We start from the raw sequence: 26182 nt of genomic DNA, 5'->3' as shown, positions 1-26182 counted from the left end.
CTTAAGTAACTTGCCCAACTATTCATATATTTAAAATATCTTGCTGAATTGATGCTTTAGTGCTTAGTGATAATAGATTTATAAGGAACTTTTTCTTTTTGTCCATTTTTGCTTATATATTGTGTTGTGCATTTAGCATTTATAACTAACTGTATGGGTTGGACTACATGACCTCCAGAGGTCCCATCCCACCTCAGATATTCTGTGATTTATATCTGTGAAACCATGACACTGTGGTTCACAGTATATAATGCTGCCCAAACAATACCTAGTACCACCAGGTGATCCAAGAAGAAACAACTGAGAGATCCCTAATAAACAAAAGGTACCATGCATTATAAAGGGTTTTAGTTGCAAGTATGCTACTTCTTTTCCTCTTTCAATCCAGTATGATGCTTTAATGCCTGCTCTGAGTTTTCAGCACCTCTTTCTTGGTAAGGCTGGACAGCACAGATGCTGAGCAACAAAGAGAAGCTGCATAAAAGTTGTTTCTAAAGCTGTGTTCATCCCACTCATTTTCTGATTTTTTTGATGTCAGACTCTGAACTTTACTAGATCCGTTTTTATTTCAGATCCTTCTCAGTGAGCTCTTGTTTTATTGTCTCTGTCTCATCAAATGTCTTTTGGGAGGGAAGAGCTATTTATTTACTTAGGTTAGGGGAATAAGAACAACTGTTAATTAAATCTTTCGTATCATTTTCAAACAGGGACGAAGAGGTTTAGGTTCAGTCTTTGTTTGGGCATCTGGAAATGGTGGAAGGAGTCGAGACCATTGCTCCTGTGATGGCTACACCAATAGCATCTACACTATTTCCATAAGCAGCACAGCTGAAAGTGGGAAGAAGCCATGGTATCTGGAAGAATGTGCATCCACGCTAGCTACAACATACAGCAGCGGGGAATCCTACGACAGGAAAATAGTATGGTTTTTTTTTTATTATTTCTATGTAGTTGGGTTTGTATTTTGTATAGTAACTTTTGAGAGAGGGAAAGAGAGATTGCTTATTTACACTAATGAATGGACTGCTTTAGAAAAAAATTCATATTTAGACAAGTTTAGTTTGCCCAGGTGTGTTACTAAGTTGGTATCACCATACCATCACAGTCCCAAAGCTAGTAATTTGAAGCCAACATGGGTATCTCTGCATGTTGCTGTCTGATGCAATGTAGATATGCCTAATCCATATTAGGTTTTTCCGATCACCAAATTGCTGCCAGCTCTAAGTGATGCTTTCAAAGATCCTATTGCTACTACCAGCAAAACAGATTTGTTTCTTGACCAATATCTTGCAGCCTGTCAGTAGGCTTCAGAACATATCCTCCTTTCCTTTCTTTTTTAATCCAAGTCTCATTAGTTTTCATACTTTACATACATGATTTTAAAAGCAGTTTTCCTGCCTACCTCTCTATTTTCTCAGGTTTATTTGGATCCAGTATTATTCATATTGCTGCCTGTTTCTGGTAGCTGATATTTTGTAAGCAAGATTAACCTCATCTTTCCTGTATTGTTTCTCATCTCATTCCTAAACAATCTGCATCCGTTTTCCATTATGTTTTCATTTTGGCTGGAAAGTCAGGAATTGTTATTAATTCTGTTTGATAACCTATTGATACCATTAGTATTTGTATGCTATGGTATATCTGCTTTTGCAAATTGAGTGGATTTAATATGCTTTTCAATAGTCAATATACAATTCCTTTTAGCCTTTAACTCTTGTATTAGGATTAATCAGGTTTGTTGATCATGGTCTTCTTCCAAGCTTATTTATTCTTATTTATAACTTGAAGATCTTCATTTCTTCCTGATCAGAAAATTCAGGTTTGGGTTGGTTTTTTTTTTCCAAATGTTGTCTTCTTAAGCATGGGTTTGATATTAGTTTCTTTCTGGTTCATAGTAGATACCTCCTTTTCTGTCAGAGAGAAGTTAAAAATACTTGCAGCTATTTTTTTTAATAGTCTGCTTTGTCTTTCAGGATTTTGAGATGCTGGTCATCCCTTCTTGGAACCTTCCTTATTTTCATATGATCTAATTTTTGTTTTCAACTTGTTCTGAAGTACCTCTTTTTTCCAGTAATTTTTCTGTTCTTTACTTGCTTCTCTCCACAGAAACCTTATCTCTTTATCTCTCCTGGTGTGTTTCTTGTTCTCCCTGGTAAATAATAACAAAGAAAAGAAATTACTCCATTTCCTAGCAGTCCTCACTTCTGTGATTAAATTTCTTGGCTTCTATGATCATAGATCTACCTTTGAGAAGCCAGGTCTGTTGGGAGCTGATGAGATTCACCTGACCAAGTGGGGCAAGAGGGTTTTTGCCAACAAGCTGGCCAGGCTTATAAGGAGAGCTTTAAACTAGACTCATTGGGGGGAGGGGATGGAGTTTTAAGCAACAGAGAAGAGCCAGGGGCTGCTGATGTATTAGGAACCAACAGGGAAACACCTGTGAAAAGCTTCAAAGGAATTAGGATGTATTGCTCTAAAAAGGTGACACAGTCAATAGCCCAACTGAAGTGCCTATATACCAATGCACACAGTATGGGTAACAAACAGGAGGAGTTGGAAGCCACTGTGCAGCTAGAAAGCTATGATCTAATCGCTATCACCGAAACTTGCTGGGATGAATCACACGACTGGAGCACTGCAATCAATGGCTATAAACTGTTCAGAAGGGACAGGCAAGGAAGGAGAGGTGGGAGGGTTGCCCTCTATGTAAAAATGGATTGACTGCACACAGCTGTCTTTGAAAAACAGCAATGAACAGATTGAGAGCTTGTGGCTAAAAATTCAGGGCCCTGTGGAAAGAGTTGTAGTCAATGGCTCAATGTCCAAGTGGAAACCAGTAATGAGTGGTGTCCCACAAGGGTCTGTACTGGGACTAATACTATTTAATATTTTCATCATTGACATAGACAGTGGGATTGAGTGCACCCTCAGCAAGTTTGTGGATGACACCAAGCTGTCGCAGTTGTCTGAGAAGACTCCGGGGATCCCTTATTGCAGCTTTTCAATATATAAAGGGGGCTTATATGAAAGACGGAGAGAGACTTTTTACCAAGGCCTGTAGTGACAGGACAAGGACTAACAGTTTTTAACTAAAAAAGGGTAGATTTAGATTGGACATAAGGAAGAAATTTTTTACAATGAGGGTGGTGAGACACTGGAGCAGGTTGCCCAGAGAAGTTGTGGATGCCCCATCATTGGAAGTGTTCAAGGTCAGGTTGGATGGAGCTCTGAGCAACCTGGTCTAGTTGAAGATGTCCCTGCCTATGGCAGGAGGGTTGGACTAGATGATCTTTAAAGGTCCCTTCCAACCCAAACCATTCTGTGATTCTGATTTCCTCTACTATCCTTTAAAAGACCTTCACTAACTTCTTTTTCATGTTTAAGTAAGGCTAATAGAATGTAAGGTGAGCAGAGATGATTGTGATTCTCCAGTTTGACCTCTTGCATATCACAGTATATAGGACTTCCTTGAATCCTTCAAGTCCCATGGTTACGGTCAACTCAAGTATAATTTTTACAAACACACCCTATCTTGCTTTCAAAATTTCCAGTGACAGAAAATCCACTAAAATCTAGGGTAAGTTGTTTACCCATTCCAATTAAAATTTTTCACTTGTTTGCTGAGCTCTTCTAGTTTCTATTTCTTGGCATTTGATCTTGTCACATTTTATTGCTCATGTGAAGAGCACTTTAGTTGTCTGACTTCTTTCACTTAGCCCATGTAGTCTGATCAAATCTTCAATTAATTGTCTGTGCCCACCAAGCCACTCTATCACTCCCCTCCACAGCGAGACAGGAGGAGAAAATCAGATGAAAAACTCGTGGGTTGAGATAAAGGCTGATTAATAAGGAAAAGCAAAGTCTGCATGTGGAAGCAAAGGAAACAAAAAAAATTTTATTCTCTACTTCCCATCAGCAGGTGATGTCCAGCCACTTGATCTCTTCCAGGATTCCTGGGCGTTTGGGTTTCCCCATTCGAGCCCATTGCATGATCAATGCTACCCACTTACTCCATGTAGCATCAGTTGCGTGATATGTAGAGGGGATGTTTCCTTTGAACATCCAGTGTAGCACGGGCAATCGCAGTGCCAAGAGGAGATATGCTTCTGTACCAACAACTTCTGAAGCAGCTTGAACCCCCTCATATGCTGCTAGTATCTCTTTTTCAGTCAGGGTGTAGTGGGCTTCTGATCCTCGATACCCCCGGCTCCAAAACCCTAATGGTCGACCTCGGGTTTCTCCTGGTGTTTTCTGCCAGAGGCTCCAGGTGAGACCATGCTCCCCAGCTGCAGTGTAGAGTACATTTTGCATAGCTGGTCCTGTACGGACAAGCCCAAGAGCTACTGCACAAGCTATCTCCTGTGTGATATGCTCAAAGGCTTTTTGTTGCTCAGGGCCCCACTCAAAATAGTTCTTCTTTCGGGTTACTCGATAGAGAGGGCTCACAAGCTGACTGTAACCTGGAATATGCATTCTCCAGAACCCCACAAGGCCTAGGAAAGCTTGTGTTTCCTTCTTGTTAGCTGATGGAGACATAGTTGCTATCTAATTGATCACATCCGTAGGGACATGAAGACATCCATCCTGCCATTTTACTCCCAAGAACGGGATCTCCTGTGCAGGTCCCTTGACCTTGCTTCTTTTTATGGTGAAACCAGCTTTCAGAAGAATCTGGATTATTCTTCTTCCCTTCTCAAACAGTTCTTCTGCTTTGCTTCCCCACACTATGATGTCATCGATGTATTGTAGATGTTCAGGGGCATCACCCTGTTCCAGTGCAGTTTGGATTAGTCCATGACAAAGGGTAGGGCTGTGCTTCCACCCCTGGGATAGTCGATTCCAGGTGTATTGGACACCTGTCCATGTGAAAGCAAACTGTGGCCTGCACTCTGCTGCCAAAGGAATTGAGAAAAAAATGCATTGGCAATGTCAATTGTGGCGTACCACTTGGCTGCCTTCAACTGCAGTTCATATTGAATTTCTAGCATGTCTGGTACAGCAGCACTCAGTGGTGGCATGACTTCATTCAGGCCACGATAGTCTACTATTAACCTCCATTCTCCATTAGACTTGGCACTGGCCCTATGGGACTATTAAAGGGTGAGTGAGTCCTGCTGATCACTCCTTGGCTCTCCAATTGATGAATCAGTATATGGATGGGAATCAGGGAGACTTGGTTGGTGCAATAATATCATTGGTGCGCCATCACAGTAGCAATCAGCACCTGCTGTTCTTTGACACGCAGCAACTCCACAACAGAGGGATCCTCTGAGAGGCCAGGCAAGGTATACAGCTGTTTAATCTTCTCTGTATCCACGGAAGCTACACCAAAGGTCCACCGGTACCCTTTTGGGTCCTTGAAGTACCCTCTCCTGAGGTAGCCTATGCCAAGGGGCCTCCGGACCAGTCACAATGGGGTGCTTCTGCTACTTGTCCCCTATTAAGCTCACCTCAGCCTCCAACACAGACAGCTGTTGGGATCCCCCTGTCCCTCCAGAAATCTGGATGGGTTCTGCCCCCTTGTACCCTCATGGCATTAGGGTACACTGTGCACTGGTGCCCACCAGAACCTTATACTTCTGTGGGTCTGATGTGCCAGGCCATCGAATCCACACAGTCCAATAAACCCAGTCCTCCCTTTTCTCCTCCTGGCCGAAGGCAGGGACCCTCTATTCCTCTTCCTGGTCAGAGTATTCACTGTCTGACCCTTGCAGTGCCAGACCAGAAGTCCCCTCACCAGAATCAAGGGAGGTGATCTCAGTTCTACATCTGGGAGATCGCCAATTGCCTTCTTGTGTCTCAACAGCAACTACGCTGACAGCCTTCTTGGGTGGCCCCTTCTTAACAGCTGTCTTCCCCCTCAGTTCACGTACATGGGCTTCCAGCTTAAAGGTGGGCTCACCATCCCACTTCCTCATGTCCTCCCCCTGGCCACGCAGGAGGAACCAGAGGGTGCCATGCAGCATGCTCCTGGGGCTCCCTTTCCCTCTGACCAGGGCAGGAGGGGACTGACTCTGTGGGGCGCCCCTGACAGTCGAGGCGCTGGCCCATGCGGATGAGGAGGGACAGAGATTTTCTTCAAAATTTTGGAGCCAGGAAGATGCTCTCTCCACAGCTGGTGTATCCGCACCTGGGCAATACATTGTTGCCAAGCTGTTAGGATATGACGCTGAGGTGTTTTGAACCACATTCCTCCACATGGCCTGTATACACAAGACATCATCTGGATATTTGGAGACCTGGTTGTCATCCAGGTCACTGTAGATGACTTCCAGCACCATTAATTCTCTCAGGTACTGGATGTCTTCCTCAGCAGTAGTCCATTTTCCTGGGAGTTCACAAGATCTTCCTTGAATGGATATCTTGCCCTCACACTTGACAGGAGCCATCTCCAGAGACCGCAAATTGCTGCCTCTTTGCCAATTCCTCTCTCAATTCCCCAGTTTCTAGCAAGAGATCCTAGCTGTTGGGCTTCCTTACCTTCCAGTTGCTGACTATTGGCCCTCCTATCCCAGCATTGGAGTAGCCAGGCAGCAATCCGCTCACCTGGCTGGCGGCTGTAATCTTTCCGCATGTCTCAAAGTTCTTTTGAGGTCAGGGACCGGGTAGTTTCTGCCTCTTGGGTGATTTCTCTCACTTCTTCCTCCTGTTTCCTTGTTGAAGGACCAACTTTCTGATCAGACCCTTCCTCCTCCTCCTCCCTGGCTAATTGATGATATGGACCCATCAACCTCCATGTCCACTGTTTCTTTTTCACTACTGGAGCAATTACTGTAGTTGGGGTTTGGGTCCCTGTCTCAATTATCATGTTCTTAGATGTTGTTTGTATCCCAGTCTCAATCATGGCATTCTCAGAGGTGTTTTGGGTCCCTGCCTTAACCACAGTTCTCTGATAGTACTGAACTGTGGCTCAATAGGCACAGGCCAAGCCCCAGTACAGTGCTAGAAGCTGCTGGTTTTCATTGGGGTAGGCAAGGCACCCTTCTATCAGGTGGCATGTCAGTTTACCAGGAGTACTTGCCTGTTCAATCCCAGGCTATGGGAGGTGATAACCGCCCTAGGCACCTGCCCAAATCCTTCCACACACCCTGCCACCCACGGACTGGTTGCCTCAGGCACATTTCAGTATCACCTCACCCAAAAGTTGTCTCCTCTTACACCAGGATGAAACCAGATTCCACAAACCTGATAAGAAGCAGTGACAGTGTTAATTAGTAGTATTAAACAGCTCACATAAGGGTGAACAAGGACCTTGGGAGCCTGCACAATAAAACCACCCACATCAATCCGGAATGGGAAGAGGGAGGTGTATTCCCTCATCCTCTCCACAAGATGGCTCCCCCAGCACAGTAAGGGCATCAATGCCAGGGCCAAGTGCATAGCCATTGTTTTTATTGAAATGTTCCCAAGCTCAGCAAAAGAAAGAGATAAGCAATGCAGCCAGCAAACTCCATGACCCACATAGAAGCTTGCCACTTAATAGCTATAGCACGCTGAATTCAAAATGGCTGTTGTCCTGTGCCCCACATTGAGCGTTAAAAAGGACTGTGGTGGGTTAACCTTGGCTAGCTGCCAGGTGCCCACCAAGCTGCTCTCTCACTCCCCCTCCTCAACAGGACAGAGGAAGAATATAAGATTAAAAAAACCTCATGGTTCAAGATAATGACAGTTTAATAAGAAAAGTAAAAGCTGCGCATGCAAGCAAAGCAAAAAGAGGAATTCATTCTCTACTTCCCATCAACAGGCAGATGTCCAGCCACTTCCTGGGAAGCAGGGCTTCAGTACGCGTAGCGGTTGCTCTGGAAGACAAGTGCCTTAATAACAAATGCCCCCCACTCCTCCTCCTTTCTCTTAGCTTTTATTGCTGAGCAGACGTCATATGGTATGGAATATCCCTTTGGTCAGTTTGGGTCAGCTGTCCTGGCTGTGTTCCCCTCCCAACCTCTTGCCCACCCCCAGCCTACTGGCCTTTGTGAGCAGGAGGCGGGTTGGAGAGGCAGCCTTGATGCTGTGGGAGCACTGCTCAGCAGTAGCCAAAACCCTGGTGTGTTATCAACACCCTTCTAGCTACCAATACAGAGCACAGCACTATGGGGACTGCTATGGGGAAAGTTAACTCCATCCCAGCCAGACCCAATACAGGGATTTGCAATTAAAATTATATGAATTTTTTCTTATGTAAATGAGAAAAAATTCAGATGTCATATGAGATTCTGCAATGTAGTAGTACAGAAATACAGATCTGATACTAAGGGACAGTGGATGGCTACTACTTTATAATGTCAGATTCTCCAGTTACTACTTATTTTTCATTGCATTCCTCCAGTTCTAATGTCTTTTTTTTCTTTTCTGTTTTTCTATTCAAATTTTTTCAGAATTTATTATGAGTTGGATAACCAGTCACCAAATGTTAGACACTCATTTTGTGTACTAGAAAGGGACAAGTAAAAATTTCTATAATAATGTTTTGGCTTCAATATGGATCAATAGAAGCACCCACACTTTTATAACTGCCTGATGCCTTTTTTTCCCTTTTCATTCCTACATGCTTTTATAATTGTTTATTACAAATATGTAACATAATTTTAGGATGTTTTCTAGTTTGGGGTTTTTTCAGTCTTGTACAATCATAGTTAGCTGATTGCATAATTTCATCTACACAACTGTTTTCCACATGGAACTTTTTTTTACTGACTTTGGACTAAAGTAAATGACAACAACTTCTGGTCTGTAACAATTTGGGCTAATGGTTACAGTGAAACACACACTGATGTTAGCATCTTACATGAGTACTGCAGTCTCTTGCTTAGGTAACATACTCAAAATGTACTTGATTTTATGCTGCAGCAAATTGTATTACATTAAATGTTTGCCCATTATGGACTGTTTCCAACCTTTGGATGCATTATACATGCCCAAAACATACAAACATTTCACAGATGCAGTTGGATGTATGCCTTTTACATACACACTTAGAGAAAAGAATTAGAATTATTTTTCAAGAGCAGCTGCAAAGTGCAGACATGGGTATAGAAACTCACACTCAGAGACAAAGGCAAATGAAGGCTAGGTAAAGACCATAAAAATGTACTTTATGGAGGTAATCTTTCAGAACAAAGTGAGTGTAGCAGTAATAGCTAATGACATACAGTTGTGAAGGTATTTTTTCCTATTCTTCTTTTCTCTGCTATTTTGAATTCTATAAGACAATGCTGGAAGATCATTTCCCCACTCAGGACCATACAGCTAGAAAAGGTTAAGCATCACCTAGCTATAGCTATCTATATGGGCCTTGAATTTATCAAATGTTGCACAAATGCATCATCTTTTCTTTGACTTCCTTTTTCAGATAATTTCTTAAAGCCCTAATGAATTTACATATGATAATTCCTCACAGATATAATTTATAAACCTATTATAGTACTCATCTTCTATAAATAACCTCTGTACTTATTGTTTCTCCTATTTTTTTTCTTCATAAAACAATGTCATGTCGTCTGCTGAATTTCTTTCTCTTTTAAGATATGTTTCTGCCTTGCTGACCAGCTTCTGCTTTAAGCAGAACTTGAAACAAAAACAAAAACCAGAACCATTGTTCTGAACCTATCATTTCTTAAAACACAGAGTATTGAAATACAACATGGCACCTTCAATTTTGAGTAAATACAGATACACCAAGGATGCAGTAAGGAACAGTAGATTTTTGTTAAACCCTTGTCACTTTTAGGGACACAGATTGGTAGAAATCAACATATCTTGAGGAATTATAGCAGCAGGTAAAAAATGGTTCAATCAGTTCAGAAGGCTCAAGTCATGAAATAAGAAATAGCAGGAAATAAGAGGCTCAGGACAGGAAGAGTAAGCATGTTCTCTGCTAAGGAAAATTCTGGTTTTGACCTGAGTCATTAACCTCCCAATAGATAAAACTATGGGAATATTGATGGAACAACCTTAATAATGACAGTACAGAAATGGCATCTCCTTAAATCTTCAGAGCAAGTTGCTTATACAAAACTATTATGTTGTGTCTAGTATTTTCTTTAATAAATCTGTGCATTTTCTGAAAGCTGCTGGATTTCCACATATGGCAGGGATTGCAGTACATTCTGATGATTGCTATAACTTTTATCTAACTTTCCTCAAGGTGTCCTAGGTTGCTAATTTCATGTTGATTAAACTATTCCAGTACCAGATACATTGTCATTGCCTTCAGTCAAATCTAGTGTTTCCAAAAGTGGTAGAAGTGGATATAATTCAGGGCCCTAGAAATATTACATGGACTGATCGTGGGTAATCTCATCAGCATTTTCATAGATCAGCTATTGTTATAATGGTATTTGATGCATACAAATGTGTTGCACTCAACAAAAGATTAAAGAATTACTGCTCCTACCCACTCTATTGAATGGAATGACAGCTAATGTACACTAATGACAGCTTCATGGTGCTGTCAAGCATCATGTGTCCTTTTATTGTGATTAATGATGTTACCCTCATGTGGTTCAGGAATTTGTAGCATCATTTTACTTCTTGAAACTCGCTAGCCTGTTGGTGGTCCTGTTCTCTTTTTTTTCTCAAGGTAGACAAAAGACTTCTCTGACAATGAATCTATAGTGCTGAAAAACATGCATTAGATCTTTGAGGCAATTTACACTTAAACATCTCAGCTCATGTCAGTAACTTTCCTTTGAAATAGCTTAAATGGTTTTTCCACTTAGGAAGCTTTTTTTTTTTTACACGTTCTCTGCTGAAATAGTTGCTGAGATAAGAGGCTGTAGTTCTAACTGCTTCCACAATGTCTGCTTAGAACATGAGAGACAACACTGCAGAATAAAGAAGGGTCATGGTTTTGTTAAGCTTGATATCTGTAGGTACAGGACATAAAACCGCTCTGGAAGTGTGTTCTTCTTCCGGAGAATCAGAAACACAGATAGCACAATGCAGTGTGCTTTTCACTATATTTAGAAAATGTCTCTTAGGGGCAAAGCTGCTATGAAGGCACTTCTCCAAGCCTGAGCTCCTGTAGGCTTTGTTATCCTTCAGTCATCTAAGGAAAGTGCCTGCTGCAACACTTCTTGGCAGGGAACAAGTCATCAGGCTGTGAAAGAGACAAACATGTGTTAGTCTTTTTCTGCCCTTCCTTTTTCCTAGCCTCCCTTCCATTCCCCACTACTGCTTTGACCAATGTTTTTCCAAAAGGGATACCTGAAGCTTACATATCACTATTTGGATGTGTGTCATCCTGTAATCCTTGGCCATTTTAATTTCATCTGCAAAATCACTACTTGCATTTGCACATATAGGCAGTGTAGTCTTAGGGCTGTTCCTGCTGCAGCTTCATCTCTTAACATTTTCAGGGCATTTATAGGATGTGCATGCAAATAGGTTTTACAACACTTAATTTTCATTGTCTAAATTAATGAACAATTGATAGGAGGGAAGAAGAGAGATAAAGAAAAGATATGAACATTTTATTTGTAGGATTCGACTTTTAGTTGGTAATAGATAAAAGAATTTTTTAATGAAAATGTGTGTGCAAATATGAAGGATATTAAATAACAGAGTAAAAAAGGTTCTTTCTAGACTTCAGTATTCTTGAATCTGGCCTTTGGTAAATTTAAGGGCATGACATTATAAATCCATCCTCTTCAATTTCTAGAACCTGCCATTTTGTTTCACTTTACTCCCACCTGCTTTCAGCAATCACTTCATAGGTCCTGTTAACTTCTCTTTTAGAAGTCTTTTGTGTTAGCCTGCACATCTTTACATGTCACTAAAACTTTCAGCAGCCTTATATGAATTATGTAATATATCTACTTTGAATATTAATGCATATGTGTGAAACCTATACCTCCTATTTGCAATCGCTTGTATTGTTCTCAGATGGCATGTGGCTAGGTTTTTAGATCATATTTTGGTAGCTTCCAGCTTCAAAGCCAGACAGATATTTTTACATCCTGTACTTTTTTGTGATTTTTGATCCTCTCCTTCCTGCATCTTTGTGCACGTCTGTTTTGCAAGTGAAGTATGATGCTAGTGAATATATTTTGAGCAACTTTTTCTTATTTAGGTAAGAATTTGCATAAGTAACAACTTCTCTGCCCTTCATAGGCAGATATTTTATGTCTATTAGTGACTGAATCTCAAGTATCAACTGAAATGCTGAGAATAAGGTTTGGCCTCACAGGTCATTCAGTCTGCCGTCTTTTTGGAAGTTTCTATGCTGTGGACTGCTGTCTGCTAGTAAGTGTTCTAACATGCACATGGATTTCGCTTGAGCTTCTGTTAGGTGGTAGTGAATTCTTGTCTCTAGTGCCTTGCTCTTCCTAGGAACAACTTTTTCAGAAATAAAAGTATAAATTAGAATCTCTTTAGATTAATATTTCCTGAAAGAAGTAGCTACTGAATAAATACATTTTTGTGTGTGATTTATTGTATTACAGAAAATATCTACCTAAAATTCTTTATGAGATAGGAACATCCTAACACTAAGTAGAAGACTGTCTCTTTAGTTGGTATTGCACATTATGGCTTTATACATCCACTTAGATCACATATAAAAATATATAGCAGCATAGGTGATCTCTAAACCAAATCTGTGATAACATCAGGATTTACAGATGTCACTTAATTCCATGTGAATTATTGCATAAAACAGGAAGGAACGGACTATAGATTAAACACAGTACTTAGCATGAGCATAACTATTCTATTCTCTCACATACTTCCAGTGTGACTTCAGGCAACCCAATTAACCCCTTTGTAGCTCTGTTTTGTAGTCTTTACAATGGGCATAATCAGTCTGTATGATGGGAGCACTGTGAGGTTTAACTAATTCCTATTTGTAAAGCACTTTAAGAGTCCTAGAGGGGAAGTGCTCTATAAATGCAAATAGAAGGGCAGAGTTCTAACCATGCTGTTATAAAACCCTGTGCATGTTTTTCTAGCTTATAAGCCTTTTATTGGTCATGCCATGAAAAAAACTGAGACTAACTTAAATTTTCAGTGCAATAGAGAACAATTCTCCCAAGTTCATGAATGTCTTCAAGCTCTGTGTAGAATGTGAACATCTCAAATCACTGAATACATGAAGCTTTTTTTTTTCCTTGAAATGAAAGAAGGAAATACCCTCCACTTACATGTGACACATTTGATCAAATGAAACCTGTTCTGATTTCTGAAACTGTGTTCTAAATTTCACACATTCAATTTCTTCCAGATCACCACAGACCTGAGGCAGCGTTGCACAGACAGCCATACTGGAACCTCAGCCTCTGCACCTATGGCTGCAGGCATCATTGCACTGGCACTGGAAGCAAAGTAAGATCTGAGTTATATTCTGAAAAAAAAAAAACCCAAACAACACCCCCCCTCAAAAACCCCCCTAAAACAATCAACCCATATATAGACTAGACTAGACTAGAATAGTTCAGTTGGAAGGGACCTACAATGATCATCTAGTCCAACTGCCTGACCACTTCAGGGCTGACCAAAGGTTAAAGCATGTTATTAAGGGCATTGTCCAAATGCCTCTTAAACACTGACAGGCTTGGGGCATCGACCACCTCTCTAGGAAGCCTCTTCCAGTGTTTGACCACCCTCTCGGTAAAGAAATGCTTCCTAATATCAAGTCTAAACTTCCCCTGGCACAGCTTTGAACCATTCCCATGCGTCCTGTCACTGGATACCAGGGAGAAGAGATCAGCACCTCCCTCTCCACTTCCCCTCCTCAGGAAGCTGCAGAGAGCAATGAGGTCGCCCCTCAGCCTCCTTCTCTCCAAACTAGACAAACCCAGAGTCCTCAGCTGCTCCTCATAGGACATGCCTTCCAGCCCCTTCACCAGCTTTGGTGCCCTCCTCTGGATGCATTCAAGGACCTTCACATCCTTCTTAAATTGTGGGGCCCAGAACTGCACACAGTACTCAAGGTGAGGCCACACCAACGCTAAATACAGCGGGATAATCACCTCTTTTGATTGGCTGGTTATGCTGTGTTTGATGCACCCCAGGATGCGGTTTGCCCTCTTGGCTGCCAGGGCACACTGCTGACTCCTATTGAGCCTGCTGTCGACCAGCACCCCCAGATCCCTTTCTGCAGGGCTGCTCTCCAGCCACTCCCCTCCCAATCTATACTTGTGCCTGGCATTACTCCATCCCAAGTGCAGAATCTGGCATTTGGACTTGCTAAATTTCATGCCATGGATGATTGCCCAATGCTCCAATCTATCTAGATCCCTCTGCAAGGCCTCTTGTGCCTCAAGAGAGTCACCAGCACCTCCCAGTTTAGTATTCTCAGCAAACTTGCTAAGGGTGCATTCAACTCCTGCATCCAGATCATTGATAAAAATATTGAACAGAACTGGCCCTAGAATTGAGCCCTGAGGAACACTGCTGGTGACCGGTTGCCAGCCAGATGTAGCCCCATTCACTACAACCCTTTGAGCCCTGCCCTTCAGCCAGTTCTTCACCCAGGGCACCGTGTACCTGCTCATCTCACAGTTGGACAACTTGTCCAGAAGGATGCTGTGAGGGACTGTATCAAAAGCCTTACTGAAATCCAGAAAAACTACATCCACCGCCTTCCCTTCATCCACTAGGCAGGTGACCTTATCATAGAAGGATATCAAGTTGGTTAAACAGGACTTTCCCTTTGTGAACCCATGCTGACTGTGCCTGATGATTGCATTGTCTATATGGATAGATCTGGCACCTTTTATTCAGGGATCTCAAAGTGCTTTAGAAACTCCATGTCATAGAAATTCACAGTACCCTTCCAAGGTCAGGAAAGATTAACATGCTCATTATACATGCAGGAAAGATGACACGATGGAAATGATGGCAGAGTACTCGGTGTTGAAATAACTTGAAATGGTGTTGAGCACAGGCAGTTTCCACTGAATGGTTTAAGGTATCCTCACAATGGCTTAAGGTACCCTCACAGTGCTGCCCAGGATCTGCTGTACTCTGCAGGCTACTGTAGGTCACCTCTTGCATTTATCAGGCTCCTTTTCACAGTCTGTGTTCTTGAACATTAAAAAACCTATTGGGACAGTGCTGGGCTAGTATGAACATAAATTAATACAATACGAAAAAGCCCCCACACTTCTGTGTGTTGAAACAAGCAGTCTATCTTTTCTAATGGGTTAAGTTCCACAGCTTTAAAAAAAGTAGATAATATAGCTCCTTAGTCCTTTTATGTTTAGCTCAGAAAAGTTTTCTCAACTGCAGGATTTTGCTCTTTGTGTCTAATATGTATCTTTAATATGCTTTATGTAACAGTAGAAATATTAGAGCTTTATCAGGTAAATTTGTCTTTCAAAATCTTATGCATTACTCTCTGCTGTGTTGGATTATATTTGCAGGTCTAAGTTGTAATGCTCCACCCCAAATCCTGCTTGAAATCAAATGTTTCTAAGTGCTAAGAGATTGATTCTATTAAATTCTGAGGAAAACTGGTTTCCTTTGAGGACACTCAGTTCCTTTGAAGGAAGTAAAAAATTTATGCACAAAGTCATTTCAAATGGTAATTTGTAGCAGCAAGTTTATGTTTCCATTTTTAATGTTGCTTTTTCAAAGAAACCATGGGCCAATATTCAACACAGAATACATTTTTGCTGCTGAATTATAGTCATGAAAATAAGAAATTGTAATTGAAAAGCTGATATAATCTTAAGTAGTCCAGCACTTGTATCATTATAATTAATTTTCTTAATGCAATCAGTAGAAACAAAACTATTTTGAAAAGATAGGATAATGCTATTATTTCCCAAAAACCCACATTCTTTTCGATCTCTTCTTAATCTCAGCTGTAAAATACTTAAGTTCATTCTAAACAATCTGCATATACAGATAAAACTGCATGCGCCAAAACTTAATTTTGTGGAAATTTTTTATAATTACTTTTTAATGCATTAACGTTGCTGGCAATTCAGAGTTTGTATCTCTGTATAGCATTTTGTGTTCATTTTCTAACAAATCATTGTTGTAATTGAAAGTTTCAAAGAATTATAGCACACTGCCTACAGCCAAGCTATTGCTGATTGTGATGTCTTAAGATGCACTGAGAATCTTAGAGTTTACACAGACTTCGTTCTCTGTGTATTTTGGTGAGTATATTGATGGGAAATCCAGGTTACTGCCTATGGACTAGTATCTTTCTTTCCAAATTAATAGTTTCTATGATAACAGATATGATAGGAATAAAGAAAAAAATGTATTAAAGCTTCACATGTAGTGATGCAGACAAAATGTGCCAGTGAATAAAGATCCTAGTCACTTTTTGTATTTGTAGTACTCTGTTGCATGGTACAAGAGATTCAGGGTGAAAATTTATTGATTTTGCCTTCTTTCAGATTCTATTCAGTTTCAGTAAATTGAGGGTTCTCACTTCATTCCAAATTAATATTTGAATAATTTCAAATTAATTATTTTAATGACATCATAAATGTGCTTTTCATGCATTTCACCACTTCATTTGCCTTCCATTCACTAACATTACTGTGAGTACTTACAACTAGTCTTCTGAATAGACCCACCATCAGAAATGCAAAAAAAAAAAGCCTTCCTTGCTGTTGGATTTTTCTTCTGTAAATTAGCCTGACCTCATGCTTAGGCTAGGGAGAACATTTGGTCTTGTGAAGTGACAGATGATGGCGTAAGGTCTTTAATATTGCAAGATCATGACATAATATATTCAATGTGAATGTCTTAATCTGTTTGTATAAAATCTATCTAGATGATTTTAAGCAATTTCTGAATAGAATAGTCATTTTTATTTATTTATTTGATTTGAAGATTCGAGTTATATTTTTCTCCTGTGATATCTGCAGAGTTAGGTGATTCTAAATAAATGCTAGGAATTTTAAAAAAACACAACCCCTATGAAAACATAAATTTTAAAGCCATCTTAAGTATTTTCTCCAATAATTTTAAAATATATGGCATATAAAGGACACATGATATTGTGCCTCAACATAAAGGCTTAACTGGAACTAGTCTGCATACAGCTAGAGTCTGCATTTACATACATTCTTCCTTAAAATCCATATTAGTGCCTGTGCTAATAGCACTAGTGTTTATATGAGATTTTTTTAAAGATATTAGTTGGAAAGGGCTTTTGCAAGGTTAATTATGCTTGTCATACAGCAAGCTGTTAAAAAATTGGAGCACTTAGTTCTGAATACTTCTTGAATATGTCTGGAATAATGTATAGTTTTATTCCACTTTGTGCTGGAAAACACCATAAACTATAGCATGGAAGGTGTATAAACCTACGAGGTCAATTTTGCCCAGAAGCCAAGTTCTGTTCCTGGGACACATCAGTGGAGGAATAGAGCACTAGCCTGGCCTGGATATGAGTTAGAACTCATAGTGAGAAAAAGGTTGCTTTAACTCACATGCAAAGAAACATTAAACCAATGGAAAATAAGCAAGGCAGATTTCCACTGCAACCTGCCACTTTCTTTGATAAGCCCCATATGGCAGGATTGGCAAATAGCTAATGGAGGACCTCTTACCTGCCTACTGATTTGAACCTTCCACTTAGTTGGCTTTTCCAACTGGAATCTGGTCCTGAAATCCTGGCAAGGAAGAATTTTGGGAAGGTGATCTACTTACTACCCTATTTTAATCTTATATGAACGCATCTTTCTTATGAATCACATTTTCAGTCCAGTATTTGAGTATAAAATGGCATGTTTTCCTTCAGGAACCAAAGAAGTACAACTGAGTTTCAAAATGCTTATTTGGAATCCTAGGGGGCATAATGCAGAAATGTATATATGAAACAACTATCTCACACAAAGAAAGGCATCTTATAATCTTCATATTCTTTGGTTTTCTTTTGGTAGTCACTTGTTTTATCTGATCAGTTCCCAGTGAATCTAGTATTCTGCTTAAGCTCTATGAATAAATGCTTGCTTGTGTATTGTACTTCTTTATGGTCATTACACAGTGCTGAACTTTGCTAGTTGTAAACCAGCAGTTATGAGTGTAAAGTATAACCTATTTAGTCAGCATAGGTAATAATCTTATTACTAAAATAACTATTTGCGTTACTTAGTACCATCCACTGTTGATATCAATAAACCTTTCTCATTGATGAAAGGTTTGAACTTAATATTTGGATGAATCAAAGTCAGGAGATACAGTCAGTATGACACATTAATTCTGGTGGGCATTGTGCCACGTTCCTATGGAGAAGCCAAATTAAAAACCAAAAAGGTTGCTTCAGTGCTGCCAAAAGAATAAATTACACATGCAGTTACATGAGTTAGAAATAGCACCTGAAATGGAATTATGAATCTGCTATGTCTGTGAGAGAGTCTGTGTTTTCTCCCATTATTCTCTTCAGATGAGCTATATACTTCATTTGTCTTTACCTGTATGAAGGCAAGGCTAGCACAAGGTAGTGCTGGGAACAGATAAAGAATTTCAGTGAATTCTGTTAGCACTGATCCATTCAGAAAACTGACAGTGCACCTCATTCTTTTAAAAGGCAGTATAACTGAGTATAATCACTGAGATGAAAGGAAAACAGAATTCAAATTGTAAGGGGCCAAGATTGTCAGAGGAAGACACTTCAGATTTTTGAAAACTGACCAGATGCAACGCTTCCCACATTGATTTTCTTACAGATACTCCATCAACAGGAGAGAAAAGCAGTGTCATGGTTTAACCCCAGCCAGCAACTAAGCACCACACAGCCGCTCACTCACTCCCCCCGCATCGGGATAGGGGAGAGACTCAGAAGGGTAAAAGTGAGAAAACTCATGGGTTGAGATAAAGACAGTTTAATAGGGAAAGCAAAAGCCACGCATGCAAGCAAAGCAAAACAAGGAATTCATTCACCACTTCCCATTGGCAGGCAGGTGCTCAGCCATCTCCAAGAAAGCAGGGCTCCATCACGCATAATGGTTACTTGGGAAGACAAATGCCATCACTCTGAACGTCCCCCCTTCCTTCTTCTTCCCCCCAGCTTTATATGCTGAGCATGACGTCCTATGGTATGGAATATCCCTTTGGTCAGCTGGGGTCAGCTGTCCCCGCTGTGTCCCCTCCCAACTTCTTGGGCACCCCCAGCCCACTCGCTGGTGGGGTGGGGTGAGAAGCAGAAAAGGCCTTGACTCTGTGTAAGCACTGCTCAGCAGTAACTAAAACATCCCTGTGTTATCAATCATCAACACTGTTTCCAGCACAAATCCAAAACATAGCCCATACTAGCTACTATGAAGAAAATTAACTCCATCCCAGCCAAAACCAGCACAAGCAGTATACTGTCTGTTTAGGCACAGTTTTGGGTACAGAGAACATATTTCTGTGTCTTCAAAGTCAGGAAAGGATTTTGTCCCATTTATGAGGAGCTTGTTTGTTCATAAATATAGTAAGAGGCTAAAAGCGATAAGGCAGTTGAAGCAAGCTGTGGAAATTCTTTCAAGTGACCTTTGTATATAGGATTCCAGTGTAAGAAAAAATGAGAGGTTATTATTTAAGTCCATCAGCCTTAGCTAGGTCTCTGCTCCATTGATTGACTGTCTATTATAAAAGGGAAATTTAAAAACTGTGAGTTAGAAATCTTTTTATGAATCTTTCTATTTTTGGAGTAGATTTAAACTAATGCTCTTAATGATGAAGTATTTTTAAAGTGTAAACATAAATATTTAATTTAGAACCTGTTTTTATCTTGAGCTTTCACCATCTGTGCCACTTTTGCAATTTCAGTTATTATATTGAGATTAAATTGGAAGTACTTCCCTGAGTTAAGGTTGCCCAGTGTTTCCTATTTTAAGGTCCTGGTTTCAGTTATATATAACCTTGCCAAAGAGTAATCGTTTGGTCTGAAATTTTCCATGTAACTTGCTTTAAAAAAAGGTTTTAAGAAAATTCCCTTCCAGCCATTTCTTAAACTGAGTCTAGGTTAAAAAAGGTTTGACTCTGTTCTTTTTTAACTTTTGCATTGAGATTTAGTGTGTCTGTGCTTTGGAGCAACAGCTAGAAATAGAACAAGTGGATAGCCATTCTTCTGGTGCCAGGGCAATGCCTTTTATAAGTTTTTGAAAAATCTCAGTTGGCATGTGCTCCATTGAGAGTTTCGAGAGTTTTAAGAGTTTGGCAGCTTTATTCCATGTAGTTTCTTGGTTCACTAAGTGTTCCCCAGCCTCAACTTCTAGAGGCTGATTAGGGTTTTCTCTGACGTTGCTCTTATTAGGTGCTGACGGCCATTCGTGCACCAACCTTGAGAATGGGAAGCCCGTCTTTTTTGCTCTGTGTTCTTGCAGCAGGAGAAAAGCAAGTAAAGTGGAAGAGAAGCAGATTCACTGGATTGCAGTCCCCCTGCAGACTTTTGAGACATAGTGTCATAACTCTACTATATTAAAAGTAGTACAGCATCACTGGAATTGGCAGACATTAAATCAATAGCCTGGGTACCATGCTAACCATAATTGCCTGTATTAACCTAAGATAATGTAAGGCTTCCCCAGATGTACAATCACAGTTGATTCTAAAACTAGCAACTGACCCAGGGTTTTTCTTGCTGTTGTTTCCATGTTGTTGTCCCTCAGCAGGCTATGCACACTGTCTTTTGGGTAGTCCCATTTCATTCTTCCTCTGGAGAGCACAGTAAGGAATATGATGCAGGTACCTATATCTCTTAAGGGATTTCTCCTCAGAAAGCCATCATTATCCACATGCAAATGGGCAATTGATTGTTTTCTTATTAGCACTTATTATTTTCTGTGTCTGGGAAAAGGACGATACTCTGCAGGCTCTGGACTCTGCCATCACTATGTGCACTGCAGAAAAAGATAACTGTGACAATTAGTGTAAAAAAAAGGCTACTGACAGCAGTTTTGATCCTAGAAAGATATTTTCCCAAAATTTATTAATTGCACATCTCTTTAGACAGAGGTCTATTGCATATGCCCTTAATGCTACTAATAATTGACCTTTGACTTATGATATTTTCAATTGCCATTAATTTTTTTAAGACAGTCTTGGCTTTAGCCAGATTAAGTTTGTCCTGGCTTTCTTTCAGATGGATATCATTGGGTGAAATTGAATAGCAATCAGAAATTAGTAGCAGAAGTGAGAAATTCCTGATATGCCATCTGGAACCCAGAAAATAACTGTAAGCACAGAATTGAGAGCTAATTCTGAAGCAACCAAATAAAGTAAAGTTTTGTTTGATATGCTAATTGAATCATCAGTACTAGGTCAGCTAAAGAAAAGACCAGTAGAGCAGAAACAAAAAGTTTACATTTACAGTGAAAGAGCTAGATGCTGATCAGCAAGCACATGATATTCTTTTATAGCAGGGAGTTAACAAGGTTATTTGCAGAGTACATGATCATCAGAACCTGTAAGAGTGTGAGACATCAAAAGTGTGTGTTGTGTGTGTCCATATGCATGACTGGATTGTTAAACACTGGGGTCCATTTCTGTAACTCCTGATTTTCAGGAAGAAAAAGGTTATGGTGTAGACCATTTAGATATTTATGCACAGGATAGGCACAACAATCAGAGGCCATCTTCATGTCTCATCCCTCTTAAAATCCTCTGTTGCAATATGCATCTTCACACTGACTCTTTATGCAACTTGGGAAAGAAGAATGACTCCTATTAACACAGCCAATATTCCTGTCCATGGGGTCATTAGGGCAGGTAATAGGATTGTAGATAACATGGGACAAGTTGGCTGATTTGCAAGTGATGGGAAAGTGTGAATAAACCAGACAACTGTTTTTTATGCTTTGTTTATAAATTTATCATAGGCCCCTTAAGGGTGGGGTCATGCAGAAATTAGTGGAACACAAGTTGTAATTTTAAAACTTATAACTATTTGTGTTATCTCCCACTGCACTACAAGATATCTAGGGCATAGAGACTACTTTTTAGATGGTTTATAGCAATAATTATCCGTGTCTGTCCTGTCATAACCAAGATTTACAAAGAAAGTAATTTGATACTTCCAAACTGAAAAGTGTTTCTTTTTCTTAATTCATCCTGTGATACTGTGGTTTTTCTTTGATTTTTGGAGAAACATTTATTGTATTCTTCCAACAATTCTCTGCTATTTTGACAAGAAATCTTTTTTCAAATTAGACCATATTTGTCACATTCAAACTGCTGGTTATGTAGCAATCATTATTCATTTTGTTAGCAATATCATTTTGCTAAAATGGCAAAACTAAATTTTCACTCCATTTGTATCATTATTGCATTCAGTGATATGTTTGCTTATTGTCCCTCTTGCATTGATTATTTATTTTGAACAGTTATTTTTGGCACTGTATCATTATGGAAAAAGAATAGAGCCTGAATTCTTTACTTTTTCCAGGATTAGCCTAATTGTCACTAGGGAGACCACTTGTGGAATGAAGAAATCAGATTTGGCCAAAAATGATGATCTACTGTTTCTAAGCAGCTTGAATAATGATATTTGTTCTTGTTTAAAGATACAGTTTAATCTCAAATGAATATTACTGTAATATAATTTAATATACTTTTTCTGTTTCATTTTTTCTCATTTACCTTGTTTCATAAACATTTTGAGAAGCCTGAAAGAAAGAAAGGCTGTATCTCAGAGTATAAATAGTTTGTTGAGGACACAACGTACATTATTTTTTTTCTGTTGGACAAACAATTTTGTATCTAATTGTTCTCACTTCTACTTATTCTGACATGATTTTGAGTATTGTCTGGTATGTATAATCCCAAGGCAATTTCAGATGAGATCCATAAAAATTTTTTTCTTGGAAGGAAATTGCCCAGTTTTTTAAATCAATCCATTATCAAGCAGAGTTAGTACTGTTCTTGATAATGTATTTGTTCATTTCAAGATGTTTAGCCATTAATTCTTCTGAGATTAATCAAGTGATAAACCAATTAACATCAATGACATCTTGTCTGGATCTGTGGCCCACATGGCTAGCAAACAACTGTTTACTCACTTAGGATGCAATTTTGACATGTTTTACAAATATTTGACCAATTCTGTGATTTTTTCAGATGCTTTAAAATTGGCTGCTAGGCTGTCCTGTTTAAAAACAAAACAAAACAAAAAATCCTTCTTTCTCCAAATGAACTGCTATTTTGACTTCATCCCAGTTTCTTTTTTTTGTTGTTGTTGTTGTTAAAGTGTCTGGAAGAAATTATGGGCAAACAATTGCAGACCAATTGTGTTTCAAATGAGGTGTCTACATTAGAGAGGAAATTTCAATCTGGCAATAACGCAATTCTTAGTGTAGTGAAGGTCCTATAGTAGGCTATAGAAATCGGTTTGAATGTTGTTCTTATGCTGTTAAATCTCTTAGATGTAACAAACCATCATTCCTTGAGAAGAAAATATAAAAACATATATCTCATGAATACTAGAGTAAGCAAACAGATGTGGAGATTGTATAAGAGACATTGATTTAACTATATACCTTTTTGTGTCCTGGAAATCAGACCTTTGATTAAAGGTTTTCTGCCCCAGAAATTCTTGCATTATTTTTTATGATTAGATAAGGATGGTAGATACAACAGTGAATGGCTCAGTTTTCAAGATCTGACATGGGTTTTGTTTTTAAAAGTAAACCATGATTTTGATATGTAATCTCATTTTCTGACTGGATGACTAATTTCAATTTATGGGAGTTTAGTATTATCAAGTGGAGGCTACTATATCCTTATATCCTTTATCCACCATTCCTCTTTAAATAATCAGTTGAGTGTACCCTATCTTGAAACTCTCCTTTTAAAGTTGATAGTATTTTAGTGCCTTATTTTTTACCAGTAGCATGGACAGCTTGCTTTATGTAATTACAGATTGTTTAGATCCCAGATTATAAAGAATGCAGCTCTTGGGATTCCTGGAGGTCTTCTTGAAGGCCTGAAATGTGTTTTTCTAAGACTTTACACGGGCTCCCAATAGAATTCCTGAGCTGGTATAATATCTTATTGATTTTTTTTCTTGAAGCATGTTACGTAACAGTCCAAGCATACCCTATTTTACAAGCCCTTAATGCTCATGAATGACATTTCCTTTTTTTGCAGTTGTTTTTACCAGCTCAGGTGGATAAAGTATTACTGTCATTCTAGTCCAATGGTCTAGTTGTGAGAAATTCCACCTTAAGGTAAAACTGTATCTATGGGCATATTAATGTTTTAATAAATGTTCAGGGCCAGAAGGCATCAGCTCTCCTTAAAAATAACATAATAATTTAAACATAAGAGCACCCTCATACCTTGTACACAGACACAGAGAAATTAAAGGGTCACAAATTTACACAGCTTAGAAGAAATTACAAAAAAATCTGGCTACAATCAATAAGAGATTCAATTATAAATCATCTTCCTTCTTTGGATTATTCCAGCTCCACTTTATGTTTCAACAGCTAGCATAAACAGGACTTTTTGTGTTGATGCCAGAAAAATATACACCACTTCCTGTGATGTCCCAACTGTAGCTAGAAAGGTGCTAGGTTGCATCAGCATACCCATGGGCCCCACACACCCACTGGAAATGTTCTGTAATGGAAAAGATACACTCAGAAATAAAATGGTATTCCCTGCAAGGGAAGCGAGAAAAATGTGTATAGTTAAATGGTTCAGTACCCTTCTTTGGACTGTCCCTTACAACCTAGTTGCATAAAAGAAGCCTGATTTTTTCTTGGCAACTCCTACTTGATTTGAAGCATATAGATTATAAGGCTATTGGAAAGTAAAATTTGTGAAAGTCATATGTGACTGAATGTCCTTTACATCCCAAGTTTTTCTCCATTATATAGAATTATAGACCATGGTTCTGAAACATAATTGGTTTTCATTTTCTGTATTTCCACCCAGACAGGCGAACTCCCTTTTCCTTAATACCCATCAATATATGTCTATATGTGCACTGAGGATAAGATAGGGGCAAGTTTTTCTATAAACGGGTCAATTACAGGTTTGCAGTAACTTCTGTGTCCCTACTGCCTTCTACTGAACATGTATTCAATTGTTTCTTAATAGCTTGATTTCAGCTCACAGGATAAGCAAGATTCTACTTCCATAGTTAAGTGCCATACAGCACTGATTACTCAAGTATTTAAAAAAAATATATACTTTTGAGAAAACAAGTTCTGGAAGATGTGAAACACGGGGGGGGGCAGAAGCCAACCGACACAGCATTCACCTGTGCACATCAAACAGAGAGATGAGTGAGATTTTTCTATGTCTTCCAATGTCAGGGGGACTCATAGAAGAATTGGATATTTCTGTATGTTTCTTATTACCCTATATCTGTTTCCCAAATAAATTCTTGTTGAAATTTCTAATAACTAGACTCATAGTCTAATTTCATAGTAAGGATGCGTTGTCTTTCACTGTCATGGCAGACAAGTTATTAGGAATCTGTTAAAGGAATTCACCTCTGTGCTATCAGACACTTGCTCTGTAACTATTCAAATTCAGTGCTGGCAATTTGGGCTTCTTAAAGAATATGTGGAGCCACAGCAAATTCCAAGACCTGGGGTAATAGACAAGTGAATAACAACAGTCATCTGAAATAGCTTCAATAGGAGTTGAAAGTCTAAAGGAATTTCCAGCTTGAGGGCTTAGTTACTAAGATTTAGTAAAGCTATTCAGTGAGCCATCAATTTGCTTTTCTTTAGCTTTGCACTGGTCAAGGTAGGTAATCACATACAGTGGTTGGTGGTCATACAAATTACCTCTGGGTGAAATGTACTCCTTTTTGTTCCCTTGCTCAGCAAAGCATTAGAAGTTTTATACAATAGAATACTGCTCATATATCTTTATAGTCTGCTTAATACAAACCTCCTAGCTGAATAAACAATTTTATATAGTAATTCTGTAAAATTAGAACATGCTATTTTGAATAGAACAAAGGAGAGCAGGGAAGAGAAATTGCAATTTTTTTTGTTTGGATATTTTATCCCTCCATTCTGGTAAAATGTCTGATTTTTTACTTTGTCTTTCCCCCTTTTCATAGTTCATTTCTGACCTGGAGAGACATACAGCATATTATTGTCAGGACTTCACGTACAGGACATCTGAATGCTAATGACTGGAAAACCAATGCAGCTGGTTATAAGGGTGAGAGCTTCCTTTCTTCTTTGTCATCAGAGGCAACATAATTTTTGACATTTTTTAAGAGGAAATAATCTCAAGTAGTTTGGTTGACTCTGTGTTGTGCATAGCT

At 39.2% G+C, this 26182-nt stretch overlaps 1 protein-coding gene across 1 annotated transcript in view; it reads left to right on the top strand.

The window, feature by feature from the left end:
• Nucleotides 1-26182, top strand: part of LOC127029109 (proprotein convertase subtilisin/kexin type 5-like) — a 236027-nt gene that overhangs the window by 165703 nt on the left and 44142 nt on the right. The window contains exons 8-10 of the mRNA XM_050914753.1: nucleotides 708-920; nucleotides 13220-13320; nucleotides 25973-26076. Of these exons, the coding sequence (XP_050770710.1) occupies nucleotides 708-920; nucleotides 13220-13320; nucleotides 25973-26076 (418 nt within the window). The remainder of the gene's footprint in view (nucleotides 1-707; nucleotides 921-13219; nucleotides 13321-25972; nucleotides 26077-26182) is intronic.

The sequence above is a fragment of the Gymnogyps californianus genome, unplaced genomic scaffold, assembly GCF_018139145.2.
Source record: "Gymnogyps californianus isolate 813 unplaced genomic scaffold, ASM1813914v2 HiC_scaffold_74, whole genome shotgun sequence".
In the NCBI taxonomy this organism is placed as follows: Eukaryota; Metazoa; Chordata; class Aves; order Accipitriformes; family Cathartidae; genus Gymnogyps; species Gymnogyps californianus.
The sequence above is the reverse complement of the archived record's forward strand: the minus strand, read 5'-3'. Positions and strand labels throughout refer to the sequence as shown.